This window comes from Trachypithecus francoisi, unplaced genomic scaffold (genome assembly GCF_009764315.1).
Source record: "Trachypithecus francoisi isolate TF-2019V2 unplaced genomic scaffold, Tfra_2.0 Lachesis_group9, whole genome shotgun sequence".
In the NCBI taxonomy this organism is placed as follows: Eukaryota; Metazoa; Chordata; class Mammalia; order Primates; family Cercopithecidae; genus Trachypithecus; species Trachypithecus francoisi.
Genome location: NW_022681474.1, coordinates 29,750,127 through 29,770,201, shown reverse-complemented (window position 1 = coordinate 29,770,201; position 20,075 = coordinate 29,750,127). Strand labels below are relative to the sequence as shown.

The window sequence follows — 20,075 nt, the reverse complement described above, 5'->3', positions numbered from 1 at the left end:
TTAGGAAAGAAAGGCAGCCAGGTGCAGTGACTCATGCCTGTAATCCCAGCACTTTAGGAGGCCAAGGCAGGATAGCTTAAGCCCAGGAGCTCGAGACCAGCCTGGGCAACACAGGGAGACCTTGTCTGTACAAAAAGATGTTTAAAAAAATTATCCAGGCATGGTGGTACACACCTGTAGTCCAGCTACTTGGGAAGCTGAGGTGAGAAGATCATTTGGGTCTGGAAGGTCGAGGCTGCAGTGAGCTGTGATGATGCCACTGCACTCCTGCCTGGGAGACAGAGCGAACACCTATCTCTAAAAAATAAAGAAAAAAACAAAGAAAAACAACATGCAGAGATGAATATACAGATGGTTCCAATTTATAATATATATTTAAATGAAAATTGTAACTATATATAAATATATATGTATCTGTATGTATTTGCATATGAATATAAACATCGAGAAATGCAGAAAGAGCACACGTGCTAGGATGCAACAGATACTTCAGGGAGGAGAGGAATGAGAGGGCGTGCTCAGGTGACAGAGGAAATGAAAAGAAACCACATCATATAAATCAAGAGGTCCTTAAAATAGCATGTATAAAGTTAATTCATTTACAGTTTTCTATGTATATATCCATAAAGAAATATGTAAAAGTAATCTCACTAAAATGTTAATAGTTATTTAAGAGTAGTGGCTTTTCAAGTGGTTTACTTTTTTCTTCCTTATGCAAATAATCAATCTATTATTGATGTAACTAACTTGATGTACAAGCACCTCTGTAAATAAGAAAAACATACACATTCTCACACAACATATATTTGGTTGCAAGAAAAAAGAAAATCCAAGTCAAATTGCCTTCAACAAAAAAGGAATTTATTGGCTCACATAAGTGAAAGTTGAGAAACAGATCTCCATTCAGGTCCCCAAGGGCTCCAACAGACTTCCTCTCATTCTCTTGGTACTGCCTCAGGCTGGTTCCTTTATATTAGAAAAATGAGCTGCAGCAAGTTCAGAATGTGACTCCTCCCAGCACACTATCTCCAAGGAGATGTCTTCAATAGCTCCTGAAAAAGCCTAGGCAAACATCTTTATCTCAGTAGTCTGGTCTGGGTCAGGTGCCTACCCCTGAACCATTGCTACTGGGGAAGTGGGGCACTGCTTAAAGGTAACTGAGTTAATCTAGAAAGCCAAGGGTGTGACAATGCCACCCAAACCACATGCATGATTCTTTGCAGGGGTGGGGGTGGGGGCGGTATGGTGAGAGAAAGAAGTAGGTGGTGGATTGGGCAGCCACAGCACACACGAACAAGAAATTAAAGTCAGTCACAAACATATCCAATAAAATATTAAAAGTACTCAAGCTCACTAGTAATCAAAGAAACACAAATAAAACTACGTAATTTGTTGCTTCTCCGGTTAAAAAAGAGGAAAAAAATAAACAAGAAATAACTTGTATATGTATGAGAAATGGTAAAGGGGGCAAGACTGAGAACAGGCACTCACACGACTATTCAAAATATGTGTGTGTGTGTGTTTGCGTACATGGAATAGCTTTAACTAAGGGGCACTTAAGCACACTTTACATCACAATCAGAAACATGACTGATTCCTAAATATGAAACAATAAGCTAGCAACAAAACAGTAAAATGTAAAGCCCCATCACAGCAGTCCTCCAACATGATAGATGTTCCCATTTGGGGAGAGAAAAATTTAAAAATTTTTTAAAAGACCTGGATGATCCTATATTCCTTAGCCCCTAGTCTTGACTTAGCTAGCCTCTCTCTATTTATTCTCATCTTTCAATAGTTTAGGCAAAACCCAGGGTGAAGTCTACATAGTCCAGTATACAAGGCAGGGTCGGAGTCAGAACAATGTCTTCTGAAAACTGAATAACGGTTTTACTCCTATACCTAACTAGGGAAATACAGGAAAGACAAAATAACTTCCTAAGTATTACTGGTGAAATGTGCCTCCAAGAAATAGAAGCATAATGCTTGAATATGGAGAGGATCTCTGATCTGTAATACCGGAAGAATTGTTGAGTTCATTTGAAAAAAATACATAGAAAAAATATGTATTAAGTTGTACTTAAAGATAGACTATGAATATTACATAAGTCTGTGCCAACTCACAGGCAGAACAAGTACTGGTGTAAGAAGGATTCTTTCATGAGCTATGGTGCTAGTCCCACCCTTAGTGAGAATCATGTCTATTTCTTGACTATGCAAACTACGATGAATCAAAATCAAGTCTATTTCCACAACACTCAACTAGAATGTCAACACCAAGTATGAGTTTGTGGATGGCCATCAAATACATGAAATGAAAACAATCACCCCCAGATTTCAGTTTTGAGCAAATTACTGTTTCCATACTTTCTGTTCTCACATAGAAAGTGAATGTACCATAAGTCCCCTAATTTTATACCTTTTCTAAGTCAGGATTTTCATTCCACTCTGAGCAGATGAAAGAAATAAGACCACCTACTCCACTACCTTAACTTTTATGTCACATGACTTATGAGGTAGGTTTACATCATGGGATTTATTCTATAACTAAAAAGTCTGAAATATTTCTATTACATATAACAAAAGAGTGATAAAGAAATAGTGGACCTGCCTTAACTCAGTTGTGTTACAAAAAGCTGGTAACCACCCACTGTAAAAGGAGTGATGGTGAAGAGTATGGGCTCAGGAGTAAAAATGCCATGACTGGAATCCAGCTCAATGACTGAGTAGCTATGTGATCTTTGGGGATTACCCAACATACCTACATAGTGTTGTCCTCACCTTTAAAATGGGCATAATAGGACAATCTCTTAAGGTTGCTGTGAGGTTTAATGAGATAATTCAGCACTTAGAATGGCACCTGGCACCAAGGAAGCTTTCAATAAATGTTAACTGCTACTCAGAAATTGAATAGTTCTTTATTTGTTTGGGTCAATCTCACTACTCCTAGAACTCAAAATACTACATTCTAATTGTTCTAATTTGTACCATCTGCAAAAGACCCTTTAAGACTGCTGCAATGATTCTGAAAAGAATTAACAAAACCCTGCTACTAGGTGCCTGACTTTAGATATTACAACTGTTTCACTTACAAAACCTCCACTACAAAACACTAAGCTTGCAACAAAATAATAAAATGAAAGCCACATAATATAATTTCAGTAACACCATAGTACATATTCCTCAGCTGATGAGAGTAATAGGGAAATGTACATACTTCCTGCACAAATGCATCTAGGGAAGGCAGGCTATATTTATTCAAGAACTAGAAAAAGGTTACAATATAAATCTATCAAACAAAATTCATTTTTGTTATATTCAAGTAACTTGTATATATTCAAATTTAGACCAAATCAAGACAACAATCCAATACACAGATGATTATATAGCTCAAGGAGCAAAAAACAACAGTCTTGTCAATACAGACTCTACATAAATACACAAATCTCAAGTTTTAATATAACATGAACAAATCACAAGGACCTGTGTTAGTGTTCTTTCTCCAAATTTCTAGTAGTAAATCTTGTATATTTAGTAAAAGCATATAGAATGTATAAAACCTTCAACCACATGTAATGTAGACTAGGAAGTGTAAATCAAATAGAACGTGAGGTTTTTATGTGTAAAGATGTACATTTCAGAAAGAACCCAACATGAAGTAAATTAACAAACATATTGCAAAGGTGGTCACTCACAAAAATGCTTATCATTTGCAATTGTATACAGAGAACAAACTGCCCAGAAATTAATACTGGAATCTTACTAAGGGGTATCCAACCTTAAAGGACAAATAACTTACATGGGGGGTTAAAATAGCAGAGATCAGTGTAAATTAAATAACACATAAGTGAAAAAAGTCTACAATATACAATAGCAAGAGGTGAGAAAACTGAATACTATGAAAAAGATTTATTAGTCTGTACAAGTTGGTTTTGATGAACTATTGGTTACTTGTTAGGTAAATTGTCAAGATTTTCATTGTGACAGTATTTTCCCTCACACATCAGAATCTGAAAGTAATATGCCTTTCTCAAATTTTCATTTGGTATTTTTCTTCCCCACTCCTCAAAACACAGAAATAGGTTTTTGAATGTCAACTAGCCATTATGGAAGCCATAAGATACAGTTATTCATCAACATTACACAAGCTACAATTGAAGTACCTGGACAAATACTACCAACATTTATGAAAAAAGATGTTGGTTTTTAAAGTGGTTAGTACGAGGAGTCACAATAAACACACTATTCATGTCCTCCTGAAACCAAAATGGGGAAAAACCTTACTGTCATTCTGCCAAACACCACATAACTAAAAATGCTGCACAGAGTCATGAATCCAATGTACAAATCACAGGATTAAAACTCCAGTTAAGCAACTGAGCTAATCATTGAAGTAAATTAAAAGTACCAAGCTTCTTTAACCTATCAATGCTGTTTTAGAAGCATCATCAGAACAAATAGAGATTTAGTTATAAGTTGGCCTGGGCTACATTCTGTAATGAGAATTTTGCTTCGTACTAAAAAAGAATCTCAAACATCCTAGAAAAGCTGTGGAATCATGCTCTTTATTATTCCTGAAAGAAAATTTGCCACATTTGATGATACCTCTATTCTTCCCCGTGGGTCTAGGAGTTCTACATACCAAGTAATTCAGAAAATGATAGGAGTATTTAAGCAAAAAGAATAGCAAAAGCAGACTTTGTACCAACATATACTAGATAGCTGGATTTTTTAAAAATTACATGATGAATGTAAATCATAAAATTGAATGTACTTATAAAGGTACACCTATTTTGTGCTACATAAAAAAACTGTAGACTGCAAACTGTGCATGCTTACCATAACATTTTACCCGGGGTCGATGAGTGGGATTTCTTGCAAATATTTACTGCTATGATATAAAACAATTATGTGCAAACTGCAAGGTCCCTAAAATAGCAGTTAAAGAGTTTATATACAGAAAGATGTCACTATCTGATCAAATATGCAAGAGATGGAATTTCCCAGAGTTTATAACACAGAACAATAACCACCACAGGCTCCTCCTCCTTGGCCTTCTTCCCTGTGTGACAGTTTGACTCCTTTATTCTGGTTCTCACTTTCCCACAGTCCAGGGGTCTGAATGATCTTTTCAACAAGTTCTTCAAAGGCACATTGTACACCATCACAGGTTTTTGCACTTGCCTCTGAAATTCAAGGAAAAAGGTCATTCATAGTATATTCCTTTCTGGCCATATTCTCATGTTTTTCTGGGAAACAATCAGGGCATAAATATCAGCCTACAATATATTAAGATCCAAATCAGCAATTTTTCCCCACAGTCAATAACTACTGAATTTCCAAATCTCAAAACCGAGTTACTTAAATTCTATCCATAAGAATACTAGTGTATAAATTTATACCAAAAAAATACTGGTTTATAATCTTAAAACTGATAGAAGTGTAACTTGTAAAGCCCTACTTAACTAGCATGTGAAAGTTTTTTCCTTAAGCTTTCAGTTACTTCTTACAACTTGCTCCCAAGGCAGATATTATTCCTATTTTAAAATAAGGAAATTCATACAAGTTAAACAATTAACCTGATTATTCTGTTAATAATCAGGCAGCTCCAGGTAGCTGGACAAAATGACAAACCACCATGAAAACTGGTCCCACAGCAAATGTTTGCTCATGAAACTTAAGTGGACACTCAGCACTGCTTCCAACCCTACGTTTCCTTAGTGGTGATCTTTCTCACTGTCTGAGATGACGACTTTATTCCTGCCTCTCAAAACTCTATCACAGCTAATAATCTAGCTGCATTATGCTGAGAAAATCAGAAGCAATCTGGCAAGAACTACCTGATCATCCCACTAATAAATTTACCAAGTTACCTGCATATGTATCCTCATGCTCTGCCTTCCCTTCTGTGAGAACAGATGAACTGTCCCTGCTGCTATCCAAGCCATCGCCTTCTCTTGTTCCTGGAGTCCCACCTCTTCTCATTCACTGAAGGATCAAACACTCTCTCTATTGAATCATACCAATCAGCCTAAAAGTCTGCCAAATTATTTTCCATCCTATTAAAAAACAAACTTGCTCTCTACGCCACATGCCCTTCTTGTAGCCACCCATTTCTCTACTCTCTTTGAAACCTCTTCTAAAGAGTTATCCACATAAGCTGTTTCTACCATCGTATCTCACATTCTTTCTTCAAACTACTCTAATTAGGCTTTCATTCCCACCACTCCACTGAAATCATTCTTTTCCAAGACCACCAACACCCTTTATCTTGTCAAATCCAACATCCTAATTTTATTTGACATCTTTCGTATTTGATACTGCTAATCACTTCCTCTTCTTTTAAACAAGTTGTTCCCTTGACTTCCAGGACACTGAACATCCTGAAAATCCTCTATCTCACTGGCATGTCATGTGCAGACTTACTTGCTGGCACCTCCTCTTTCTGCTGACCTCTAATTGCTGGAGTCCCCCAGGGTTCAATCTTCTGCCATTTTCTTTGTTTCGTTTTGTTTCGTTTTTGAGACAGGGTCTCACTCTGTCACCTAGGCTGGTGTGCAGTGGGAGCTCCACTATAGCCCTGGACTCCCAGGCTCAAGTGATCCTCCCACCTCAGCCTCCAGAGCAACTGGAATCACAGGCACATGCCACCACACACAGCTGATTTTATTTGGAGATGAGGTCTCATTATGTCGCCCAGGCTTCTTCAGCCTTTTTCTATCCACATTCTTTCCTGAAGTCACCAATCTAATCACATGATCTTAAATGCCACCTAAATGCCAATGACCACCACGTCCACCGGTTATCAGAAAAATGTCTCATTCTTATGTCAAAGTGAAATTCTTGATTTCTCACTTCCCTACCCTAAACTTGCTCTTATCTCAATCTTTCACATCCCAATCATTGGCAGCACAATCTACCTCACTGCTCACGCCTAAAACCCGGAGTTATCTCTGATTGCTCTCTTTTCTTTTTCTTTTCTTTTTTTTTTTTGTTTTCTTTTTTGAGACGAAGTCTCGCTCTGTTGCCCAGGCTGGACTGCAGTGGCCCGATCTTGCTCACTGCAAGCTATGCCTCCCAGGTTCAAGCGATTCTCCTGCCTCAGCCTCCCCAGTAGCTGGGACTACAGGCGCCCGCCACCACTCCCGGTGAATTTTTTGTATTTTTAGGAGAGACTGGGTTTCACCATGTTAGCCAGGATGGTCTCGATCTCCTGACCTCGTAATCCACCTGCCTCGGCCTCCCAAAGTACTGGGATTACAGGCATGAGCCACCGCGCCCGCCTGATTGCTCTCTTTTCTTACCCTCCATACCCAATCCACCCACAAATCCTGCCAGCTGTAACTTCACTGTACCTCCCAGAACTGCCAGTTTTCCACCACCCTCTACTGCTACATAGTCAAACCACTGCTTCCTTCATCTGGGCCACTGCAAGAGAAGAACTAGTCTCTTGCTTCTGTTTCCCCTAGTCCATTTTCTACACAACAGGATCTTTTTAGAGTATCAGGTCACACGCTGCTTCCCTGCTTTCCACCACAACTGGAACACAATTCATCTCTTTACCATTTGAATGGCATCTCTCACCATCTGCCTTCTTAACACACACTATGCGCCAGTACACACGCTTTCTTCCTGTTCCTTTAACACACTAGCCTGGTTCCTACCTCAGGAAATATTCGCTCTTCTCTCAGCCTGAGATGATCTCCCTCTAGACTAGGGGTGTCCAGTCTTTTGGTTTCCCTGGGCCACATTAGAAGAATAGTCTTAGGCCACACATAACATATACTAACACTAATGATAGCTGGAACTTAAAAAAATAACTCACAAAATCTCATGTTTTAAGAAAGTTTACAGGGCCGGGCGCGGTGGCTCAAGCCTGTAATCCCAGCACTTTGGGAGGCCGAGACGGGCGGATCACGAGGTCAGGAGATCGAGACCATCCTGGCTAACACGGTGAAACCCCATCTCTACTAAAAATACAAAAACTAGCCGGGCGAAGTGGCGGGCGCCTGTAGTCCCAGCTACTCGGGAGGCTGAGGCAGAAGAATGGCGTGAACCCGGGAGGCGGAGCTTGCAGTGAGCTGAGATCCGGCCACTGCACTCCAGTCCGGGCGACAGAGCGAGACTCCGCCTCAAAAAAAAAAAAAAAAAAAAAAAAAAAGAAAGTTTACAAATTTGTGTTGGGTCACATTCAAAGCCATCCTGGGCCACATGCAGCCCATGGGCTGGACAAGCTTGCTCTAGATCCTCACCTGAGGGATTTCTGCTCAAATGGGACAGTCTCTAAGAACTTTCCCTAATCAGTCCCCACTCCAGTCATTCTCTCTCCCCTTATAATGTTTTATTTCCTTCATAGCACTACTTACTTATTTAAGTCTGTCTCCCTTACTAGAATGTAAGCTCCATGTGGGCAGAAAGTTTGTCTGTTTTTTCCACTGTTACATCTCAAGTGTTCAATAAATATTGGGTAAACTAATGTATGGAAATCAGGGATATACAGCAAGTAAAAGTACTCAATTCCTTTCTGAAAATCTCAATACTTTCCACTAATTCCACTCTTCTTCTATCTATATATGAAGTCCTCTCAACTTCATTTGCAGATTCCTAGTAGTTTCTAACACCATAGAATGGTTAAATCAGTAATTCCTAAAGCTGGCTTCACATCAGAATCAACTAGAGTGCTTTTTAATAAACTGCCTTTCAAATCTGTAATAAGGCACAGGGCCCAGGTGATTCTGATATGGCTCATCCAATATTCTAGATGAGGGGTTGGCAAACTCTTTCTGTAAAGGGCCAGATAGTAAATATTTAGGCTTCGTGGGCCATATGGCCTCTGTTGTAACTATTAAAATCTGCCATATGGCACAAAAGCAGCCACAGACAACATGTAAACACATGGACATGGCTGTGTACCAACACAAATGGTGGGGCCAGATTTGGACCAGGCTGTAGTTTGGCAACCCTTGCTGGACCATGTTTCTCAAAAAGTAATGTGCATATAAACCATATGAAGAGCTTGTTAAAATGCAGATTCCAATTCAGAAAATCTGGGGTAAGGCCTGAGCTGAAGCACTGCTAACAAGCTCCCAAGTGGTGCTGATGGTATCAGCATATGGATCAGCAAGGCACAACTTTAGCACTGGGTGCCAAACTTTACTGAATGCCATTATATCCTGTGAGGAATGATTTGACTTTTTTAAAATATGATTTCACATAATATGATCATACATTTTTACAGAAAGAAGAATAAAGAACCTTGTTATATAGTTAGAATTTGTAACACAGGGCAACTAGGAACAATACTCTAAATACATTTTATGGTTCATAAAGGAATAAACTTAGCAAAAATTCCATTTAAAAATTCCTCATTAATAATGAAAGGATAGATATTCATTCACACACCTACCTATAAATAACATGGAATGCTTTCGTGCAAATTTCAGGCCTTCATTTCTATCGACTTCACGATTTTCCTAAAACATAAATGCAATGATTAAGAAAGGCTACCAAAATACAGAACCAAAATGCCAAGTGTCTACCTTCTTACCTTATCGATTTTATTTCCAACTAGCATGTTTACTATGTCATTTCTTGTACAGTATGTTTCCAATTCATTTAACCAATTATCCAGTTTAACAAATGTGTCTCTTCTTGTGACATCATAAACTGAAATAAAAGGAGTCATTTGTTAAATAAGCATTAAAGAAAGACGCAATGGTATATTTCTGATACGTAGCCAGGAGTTAGCATTACTAAGCAATATAGGCAAGTCTGTTTTTTATTGTCTCCAACAATTAATAATGAGTGTCTACTGATCCAAATGGAAGAAACAAGTGTTTTGTTTTAAAGCATACACACACATTTCAATCCTATTAACATATACTGTCACAGAAATGAAATTATATCCTGTGTAATAAGTGAAAACTCATTTAATACCCATTAAAGCAAAATAACAGCTGTTCCCATTCATAATGATGAATGAGGTCTATCCAAAAACCAGAGTGTTTAGATTCGAATCTGTGGCAAAATATCAAAAAACAAAACAAAACAAAACAAAACAAAAAACACATGAATGTAAACATCTATGACCCCATTAATTTGTTTCTTATAAGAACCAAAATTTACAGCTTTGAAAAAATAGTAGTACAGTTAGTGGATGGGTTCCTAATGGTCTTCCTGTTATCACTTTCATCTTATGTCATTCTGCATTACAAAAAGCTTATTAAAGTGTTTTACAAACTCAAGAGATGCTGAACCAAAAGGCTGTCACTACCAAGTCATCATATTTAAAAAAAGAGAATTCTACCTATTAATACAACTGATCAATATTCATTTTAAACTGTTTCCCAGGAATATCAAGAACAAGCACTTTTCAACAAATTACACTGAGAAGCCACATTTGGTTTCTAAATTTGTTTGATTATAAATCAATAGTGTTAAGTGCTTTGTGATATTTTTAGGACTAATAAAGCAGATTCTACTAATCAACAAATGCTTTTCGCCCTTTATAAACTGCAGCAAATATTAATATGCTGATGACTGAAGCCCAGTTTCCGCAAAACTCCAAGACATTCCAACATATGCTGATTAATCATCAATTACGTTCTCATTGACATGTGTTTTCTTTTTTTTTTTTTTTTTTTTTTTTTTGAGGCAGAGTCTCGCTCTGTCGCCCGGACTGGAGTGCAGTGGCCAGATCTCAGCTCACTGCAAGCTCCGCCTCCCGGTTTACGCCATTCTCCTGCCTCAGCCTCCCGAGTAGCTGGGACTACAGGCGCCGGCCACCTCGCCCGGCTAGTTTTTGTATTTTTAGTAGAGACGGGGTTTCACCGTGTTAGCCGGGATGGTCTCGATCTCCTGACCTCGTGATCCGCCCGTCTCGGCCTCCCAAAGTGCTGGGATTACAGGCTTGAGCCACCGCGCCCGGCCTGACATGTGTTTTCAAACCAAATAGTCTTGTCTTTATTTTTTAAGTGCTAGACAAAAGACTAAAATCAAAAGTTTTAATATTCATTAATATTACATGAAGTTAATACAACTACAAGTTACATAAAAGTAGCTCTAATGAGAAGTAAAACAAAAACTAACTTTCACAGACTAGGAAAATCAGAAACTCCAATAAATATTTTTAAATAGTACATTAAAGTAAACACTTACCTAATATAACACCCTGTGCACCTCTATAATAGCTGGGAGTTAATGTTCTAAACCTCTCTTGACCAGCAGTATCCTAAAAATGATTAGTATTAAATTAAACAAAGTATAAATAGACCTTCAATATACTAGTTTAAGAGTAGAAAGTCAAACAGCATTATTAAAAATAGTATTAATGCATGAGCTCATTAAAAAACTGGAACTTAAATAAGATGTGTTCACTTACTGACAAATGTCACAAAATAAAATTACTTATAATTACTGCTCTCTAGAAAAATGAAACTATGTAAAGGTTTTCTGCTGTTTTGAATTTAAATTTTTATCATATATGAAATGAAACCCATGGTTCTAAACTCCAGCTGCACAATGAAATTTTCTGGGAATCTTGAGTCTAACCTCCAAAAAACTTCTGCTTAATTGGTCTAAGGTAATGACACGAATTTTTCAAAAAATCTTACCAGGTGCTTTTAATGTAGAATCAAGGCTGAGAACCACTGATTTGAAGAAAATTATGGGGATGTCTTACTTTAGGTAACAGATTTTTAGGCTGGGCTCTTTTAAGTGTTTTCTATGTATTTCCATTTGAGAGAATGCATATAACCAAGCCATTCTTTATTACATGTTGTTTCTGACTCATGTTAGGGTTAATGAACAATGTATACTAGGTAGAAAATGTAAATTTCATAAAGCAGGGACTCATCTGTTTAATCACCAGTTTAACTGTTGTGCTGAGAGCAATCCTTGAAAAAAGACAGTTGCTCAGAATTTGTTGAGGAAAAAAAGAAAAAGAAAAAGAAAAAGAATGAACCTATTTAATACGCCTTTACTTCCGGGCCCAATTCCTTCTCTCTGTTGTCTTTCCACTATCCTTGGACTATGGATTCAAAGTACCTAAGATTATACAAAGCAGCTCAGCCCACCACCTGTTTTATTAAATAAAGTTTTATTGAAACACAGCAGGCCTATTTGCTTACGTATTGCCACATGGCCCACTTCAGGATTGGACTATTTCCTATCTGGCTCTTTAAGAAAAAGTTTGCAGTCTGCTGATGCAAAGTAACCTAAAGAAAAGTAAAAGTAAACACATGTATCAAACCTCAACTTAGCTACCAGTCCCACTGTTGTAAATGAGGGTTTTCTATGGGACAAGCAGAAGCTCCTCTAGATATAAAAAGCGTTAGAATAAACTGTAAGAGGTTTATAAGATTGGAGAGGAATTCCAACCAGGGCCTTGAGGGGCTTCAGCAACACAGTAGGGAGGATCTGCGGTCATTTATAACCCCAGAAGAGAAACTTAAGAGGAAAGTAACTTTTCAATGTAAACCACTTTGAACATTCACCACTCTTTCACAGATATACTTACATAAATTTGAATGCCTTTCCTTCCAGATTCTCACCACCACAGAAACTAATCCCCACCCTGCCATGCTTAAGTGAAGAAGTAACAGATTTAAAGTAAATGTTCTAAACAGATAAATTTATAAAATAAACTATTTTTCTCTTTACAAAAATTCTTGCTGCCTCTTAAGTTTCTTACAAAACCTGCTTTGGATTTTAAAATTATTCAATTTGCATATTTACTCAACTTTTCAAGAACAATAATATGAATTAAAAGCTGCTTAAAGCAAAGTGAACTTGCTATCTAAAACAGATTATAACTTTGGTAACATGAGACAAGTCAATATTGTAGTCTATAATCATTAATGAAATGGCACATGGGTGCCCAGTGATCTTTTTTGATCACTATGCTCAAGTAATCAAAACCCAAATTTGCAGGGGAAAAAAAAGTAATCAACTAGAAGCCAAAAGATATAACTACTATGCATATCATAGTAAAATGATTACTATGTATATCAGTAAAAGTGTCACCGCTTTTAGGAAGCAATTGGTAATATATACAATAAGAAACTAGAAATGCTCTTTATAGCCTTGTACTAGTACCTATTTCACACAATCTGATTCATAAAAACTCAACAAAAAATGTATATTTTAAAATGACAAATCATTATGAGAACGCATCCTAGCGATTTGCTTACATGCAAAAAATGACAAATTAGCAATATTCAAATTATTCAGTATCCAGATACATTATAACTTCGAGAATTGCACCACGTTAAGCATTTAACTTTTAGTAGTACAGACTATCTTTTTTAGAGAGAAAGAAAAAAAAAGGAAAGAAAAGCCATTATTGAAAAGACAAGCCTTGGGTTTGGAACAGTGAATTAGTGAATTTGGAAATTTAAGAAGCAGCTATTTTTCCATACATGGAACACTGTTCTATATTCATAACAAATAGTTTGGGGCAAAGACCAAGTATGAAATATTTTAGCCCCAAGGCTTTGTGATAACAGGAAAAAAGTTTATTCTATTTGCATAAGGAAACTGTGTCCATAACTTCCAGAGCTGGCAGAAAAACAAGTGAACATGAACTTTGTTCTCTCTGGTCTTCATTGAGATCAACTTCAAAAACTGCCTTAATGAAACACAACATAAAAATCAGAACTGCAATTCCAGTTAAAATATCCATAAATCCCGATGTTTTAAAAGTAAAAACCATAGCAAGAAAGTTTTAATGTTGAAATACTACACTTGACTTTGAAACTTTGCTTGTGAATATTTATTAATAATTAGGCCAGATGTTTAGAGTCTTGCCATTTTTGGATTCACTTATAAAAATGTTTAAATAGGTGTTATAATTTAGAGGGTGGAGGGAACCATGTGCAACAGCATTGGATCAGGATTTATAGTAACTATAAAGTGTATATGCTTAAATAGAAGTTAGATTGTTGCTTGTGTTTGTTTTCAAAACAGGAATATGTGGTAGGTAAAATAACATCTGTAAGATAAATGAAGTACAGCTTTTTGTCTCTATCCTGTGGTTTTATTTTCTGATGGGGGAAGAAGAGAAGAAATTACTGAAAGATATATAGATCAGGGCTAGGAAATTCAGGGCTAGGAAAGATCTAGAAAGGCTTAATAATAGATGGAGGGAGTAAAAGTGAAGTAAGGACATAGAAAAAGGCAGTAGAAGAAAACAAGGTCATGATGCGTATGCACTTTCAGGAGGCAGGAGGGGCAGGGCTATGCTTAACTATTCTATTTCATCCTAGAAAAAGCTTCCAAGTAGGAAAGAAACTAATTTTATTTTATAAATAAAACTATAGAAGAATTAGGCAATATGGATTCATATATTTCTAATGGAGAGGAAAGGCCTTCCTAAATATATTACACCCAAATGCCATGATGAAAATAGCTGATCTAACCATATAAATATTAAAACCTTGGTATGACAAGAACATCCTTTACCTCCTCTTCACCTCCCCATCCCCATATTCATCCTTAACAATATTGGAAGGTAAATGACAAACTGGAAAAAAAAAATCTGTAGCACACGGCAGTTAATATTACACACACACAAGAACACAAACATATATTCAACTGAAACACGATTTTAAAGGCAAATGATAGATTAGAAAATTGTACCACATGACAAAGAGCTAATATTTTTATTATATAAAGATTTTAATGACAAAAAAGATGAATGCTAACATATAAAATGGGTAAAATATGTAAAAGAAAACTTGTTTTTTAAAATGATCAATAAACAGGCAAAAATCTCTTATCAAAAGAAATGCAAATATAAGTAAAACAGCAACGCCCAGGGGCAAAAACAAAGAATAGTAACAGTACAGATAAGGATGTGGCAGAATGAATATGAATATAATTGGTGGGAGTATAAACTGAAAAAAAGGCTTTTTGGTGTACATTAATGTTAAGACTTCATATTTATTTCTACTTCCAGCTACACATTTTAAAGTTACTGGACAAGTACACACAGACGTATAAATCAGAATGCTCAAAGAGCTCTAATCTTTGTGAAAAGCTGGCAAAAATGTAAGTATCTCTCACTGAAGGTTGACTAAAGTACAGCTATGAAATGGAATACTAGGTGGCCATCTGAATGGATACAGCACATACTGTGTGTGGGGGTGAGGTGGTAGGAAAGGAGGACAAACAGGTTTAAAAATGTAAGATATAATCCCTTTGTTTTGGAAAACTCACATACTCGTATGTATAGTGGTATGTATACATATCCCTAGATATTTTAAAGAATGCTCACTAAAACGTACTCGGTGGTATACTTTTATGGACATTCTTCTCTACTACTGTCTTACTGTCTCAATTATCCTTTTTAGAATGACCCTGTATTATTCTTACAGCCAGGGGGAAAAATCTCTCTTCTTTAAAGAATCTTTATAGGCCTATGGTAAAAATGTCTCTTAAATAATACCTGCCAGCCTTTTTATTAGGCAGGAACTAGAAAGTAAATTTAAAACAAAACAAAACTATGAGAGAAAAATCTCACTGCAACCAGCAAGCCTCAGATACTACTCTAATCTATATATTTCACAAAGCAGCAGCAAGGACGGAAAGGGATCATAAATCAACCACGAAAAGCATATGGAAATCAGGCCCCCACTTTAGTATGGAAAAAGCCAGCATTCTTACATCGTTCAACACATTTTACCATACTCTAGTCCAACATTTTCCAAATTGTTCTCTGTTAGACATTACTGTTCTGATTGATATTAAATATATTTGCGGGAAAGGGGCAAACAGGTTAACAAATTTAAAGCAGTGTATGTTAGGAAAAACTGACATAAAAACATTAAACATACTTACACAGTTATTTGTTATTTGGGGATAAATGTGTATTAGAAACAGTGTGCCATTCAGAGAATGCCAAGAAATATGACATCATACAATGCATGAACACTTGCTGTTTTCAATCTGTGACTGATGTACAAACAGCATTTAACCACCATGGGGAAATATGTCTCGATTTGATGACTGCTGATCAGTTCTAATATGATTTCTTATGTTACAAACATATATGTATAATTATCACTTGGACTCGGGAAGGGGAACATCACACACTGGGGCCTATCATGGGGAGGGGGGAGGAGGGAGGGATTGCATTGGGGAGTTATACATGATATAAACGTCATGCACATGTACCCTAGAACTTAAAGTATAATAAAAAATAAAAAAATAAAAAAATAAAAAATAATAATTATCACAGCATATGTGGAAATTAGATATATAAAACAGTATATATTTAGAATTAATATATGTATATATAGTACCGATCATATTTAGAGAGACAGATATAGATAGATCGGTATGTAGATGGGTAAATAGACCGATAAAAGGGATACACACAGAGAGACAAACATAGACACTAAGCATCTTGAATATTTTTGAGTTAATGCTACCTTATTTGACACTAGCATGAGGAGGTCTAGCTAGTACAGCAATGGGGATCGGAATGGTTGGATTCACAGGAAAATGAAAAGAAGTCAGTAAGGAAAAATGAGGCATTAAAAATAAGCCCAAAGTTTGAAACCTCAAATTTTATAAATATCTATACTAACAAACAAGAAAAATAAAATTTTTCCTAAACATCACGTCATTCCTCCTCCCCTTAACAATTACCTTTAGTGTTAGTTCAGTCTGGACAGTCTTTTTAAAACTTAAAGAAATATATCCAATTATGATTCTCTTTGGCAGATGAGATGATTTTTTGATATTCTGTTCTGTTTTGAAGTATTCATAAAGAATTATGCATTGTAAAAATTTAAACAAAACATAGCTGCCTAATTAACCAATTATATTATTCTGTTTATCCTTTAATCAGTATCAAATCTCCCAAAAGTTATTTAATACAAATTGTTCAATCACCACCTCTAGAACACTACACAAATCAATTTCTGCATCCTTAAAAAGTAAAGTTTAATATTTTCAAAATACATTTTAAAAACTCTTACCCATATTGCAAGTTTAGCCTTATTTCCATCCACTGAAATTGTTTTCACCTTAAAGTCAACACCTTAAAGAAATGAAAATTTTGATAAGTCTCCCAGTAAAACAGACTTTTAAAATCCATTACCAAGAAAACCAGAAAACAGAAGAGTCACCTTTATCACATGCCCAGTTCACACCCCAAATTCTTAGAATTCTGGATGTGGAGATAAAATCCAGGATCTTAGGATTTAATCAGGATAAATAAAAATCAAATGCTTGTAGAATTCACTCACTCACCTACCTTCCATTCTTCCAAAAAGGAAAAACAAAATTCAGTTTAAGGTGATAACTCACTATGCGTGTTAAAAGTCAAGAGCTGCAATTACAGTGCTCACATAAAGAAGACTATGCATGGCTGACCGTGGATCATGGCAGCTTCCAGGGGCTCCCTAAGCATCCACATGCTACCGTTAAGAGTGCTGTCCACTGTCAGCCGACCACTAACTCAGATCTTGACTGTAAGCAGCTTGGGGAACCGGTAAAAATATAAAAGGGTCCCTCACTCTCTGTCATATAATTTATTTATTTTGTTTTTATCCTTAAAAAACACTATTTTTATGTGATAACCTAATCAATGATAACCTGCTACAAGCACAACTTCAATAAAAGAATTTATACATGAAAACATTTATATACAACCATCTAAGAATCTTCACAAGTGAAAGAGGAGTGCCCAAAGTTCTATGAAAAGCTTCTATAAGTACTAATTTATGTAAAGAAAAGAGTTTCATAAGAAGTCACACAAGGCTTTACTACAGCAGCCAAAAAAGAAACCTCGCCCTTTCCAGGAAAAGGAGTTGACACATGCCATCTGGCTTAAATGAACAGCAACTGCCCACAGGTCTTTAAAGAGTTCAGTCTACCCCACTGGCCAGAGGGAAAACATTAGCTCAAGAAGCTTGGAAAGAAACTTTCAAAAGATCTTATTAGCTTGTCACAATTAATTCAGAACAGCCCCAACTAAGATGAACAGCACCCTCACATACTAAATGCTTAATAGAACACCTGTCACCAATATGGAAATATATTCGTAATTCTTGGAAGACTTGTGGTGATCCATTACAAATACAAATTCGGTAATAAAAATGCACATTCAAAATGTGCATTATGCCAGGTCTTTCTGTATACCAAATATGTATTTTTTTAAGTTTGGTGTTTTGAGCTGGGGTGATAAAGGAGTTGATAAAGCCTAGAATGACGGGCAACCATTAGTAAAAGGACAGTGCTGATTACACAGCACAAGAAAAACCTAAATATAAAATTTATTCACAGCCAAACAAACAAAAAATCCCACACGCTAAATAATCTTTTATTTACCAGGTCTACATAAAGAAGTTACTGTGCCATTTTAAAAGTGGAACCATCTACATAAACATGAAATTATCTACATTTTCTTCCTATTGTTTTTAAAAAGAAAAAAGAAAAAAAAAGCACAAAGCCTGAGAAAATTCAAAAAAGGAAAATGGTTCTGACTTGGTGCAGGTACTAAATGATAGCCACTGGCAGACATTACACAGAGATAGCCTCTGTCATGCACACTCTACAGTTAAATTCTCAAAGTTTTTCAGGAAGTATATAAATAACTAATTTTTTTTCTTAATAATCCCAGGTACATGTTCAAGAGCAGACAAACATCTTTCCTAACCATCAGCTAATTTGTTTACCCAAGAAAAGAAACCCACCACTTCCAGAATGTATGTGTTTTCTTCCCATACCCCATCTCCTCTTTCTTTTCTTATTTCCTGGTTTTGCATGTTTGTTGTCAACAGTCTAATGACTGTTTCTGACATAAGAATAATTTGCATGTGAATAACTAACAATGTGTCTAAGTTATGCTTTTGACATATTATATCTGAAACTTACCAATACTATCCACAGGAGACACTGCCCACTGTCGTCCTGCCATCAAAGCTAACAGACACAGGTAGCCTGAAGGGGCACCTAATCTAAATCCAGACCCCTAAAGTCCCCAGTCATCTTCCCTAGGTTCCTCTGGTGAATCTCACATGCAGCAAGTGAATCTCACATGCAGCAAGTGAATCTCACATGCAGCAATTGAGCTGTTCAGATCTCACATGCTAAAACTGCTTCTTCACCATGCTTCTCTTTTGTAAGTGGATGATAATTTGCCTTAATTGGTAGCAGCAGCGGGAGTCTTTTTGAGAGATTTGATTTTGCCAGTTTCTTACCAAATTTGATTAAACTGTCTTTTCAATCTCTTCATGTGGATAACATGGAGCTCACAACAGAAACAGAAGAACTGTCATCTCAGCTTTTTCTTCTCCATTTGTGCTTGCATTTTTAATATGATCTTTAATTCAGTTCTTTGCAAGAATCTTTTTTTGGGCACACTGGTAAATTTTCATGTGGCACTTACTGCTTATTTCAAAGGTTCCATTAATTATATTATCTACTTTTAACTAAAACAACCTTCATGAAAAAGGACAAAGAAAATACGAACTCAACAGTAGATATATGTGAATGAGAGACCAGAAGATATTAATGGAAGCAGAAGCATATGTCTTGTCCAAGAGGAGAAAAATCAATCAATAGAAACTACCTCAGAACTGACACAGATGTTACAACTGTACACCACATGTTCAAAAAGTTAAGTAGACATGAGTGACATAAAAAAAGATCAAATAGAACTTTCTAAAGATGAAAATGGGCTGGGCACAGTGGCTCATGCCTATAATTCCAACACTTTGAGAGGCTGAGGTGGGAGGATCTCTTGAGGCCAGGAGTTCAAGACCAACCCTGGCAAAATAGCAAGACTTTGTCTTGACAAAATAAATTTTTTTTTCTTTTTTGAGACAGAGTCTTGCTGTGTTGCCCAGGCTGGAGTGTAGTGGCAGCGATCTCGGTTCACGGCAAGCTCTGCCTCCCAGGGTCACGCCATTCTCCTGCCTCAGCCTCCCCAACTGCTGGGACTACAAGCGCCCGCCACCACGCCTGACTAATTTTTTGTATTTTTAGTAGAGACAAGGTTTCACCATGTTAGCCAGGATGGTCTCACTCTCCTGACCTTGTGATCCACCCACCTAGGCCTCCCAAAGTGG

The 20,075-nt window shown here is 36.6% G+C and overlaps 1 protein-coding gene across 2 annotated transcripts in view; it reads right to left on the bottom strand.

Moving 5' to 3' along the window:
* Nucleotides 1-2,896: 2,896 nt before the first annotated feature.
* RAB18 (RAB18, member RAS oncogene family) overlaps nt 2,897-20,075 on the bottom strand; it is a 36,918-nt gene continuing 19,739 nt past the window's right edge. Inside the window, exons 3-8 of one of the 2 annotated variants that reach the window (XM_033209709.1) lie at nt 16,980-17,041; nt 12,126-12,212; nt 11,155-11,227; nt 9,545-9,663; nt 9,404-9,470; nt 3,231-5,183 (exon numbers count right to left, since the gene is read on the bottom strand). In XM_033209709.1, the coding sequence (XP_033065600.1) occupies nt 5,008-5,183; nt 9,404-9,470; nt 9,545-9,663; nt 11,155-11,227; nt 12,126-12,212; nt 16,980-17,041 (584 nt within the window). In that variant the 3' untranslated portion in view covers nt 3,231-5,007. Of the gene's footprint in view, nt 5,184-9,403; nt 9,471-9,544; nt 9,664-11,154; nt 11,228-12,125; nt 12,213-16,979; nt 17,042-20,075 lie in introns of both variants that reach the window. The other variant, XM_033209708.1, reaches the window with a different exon arrangement.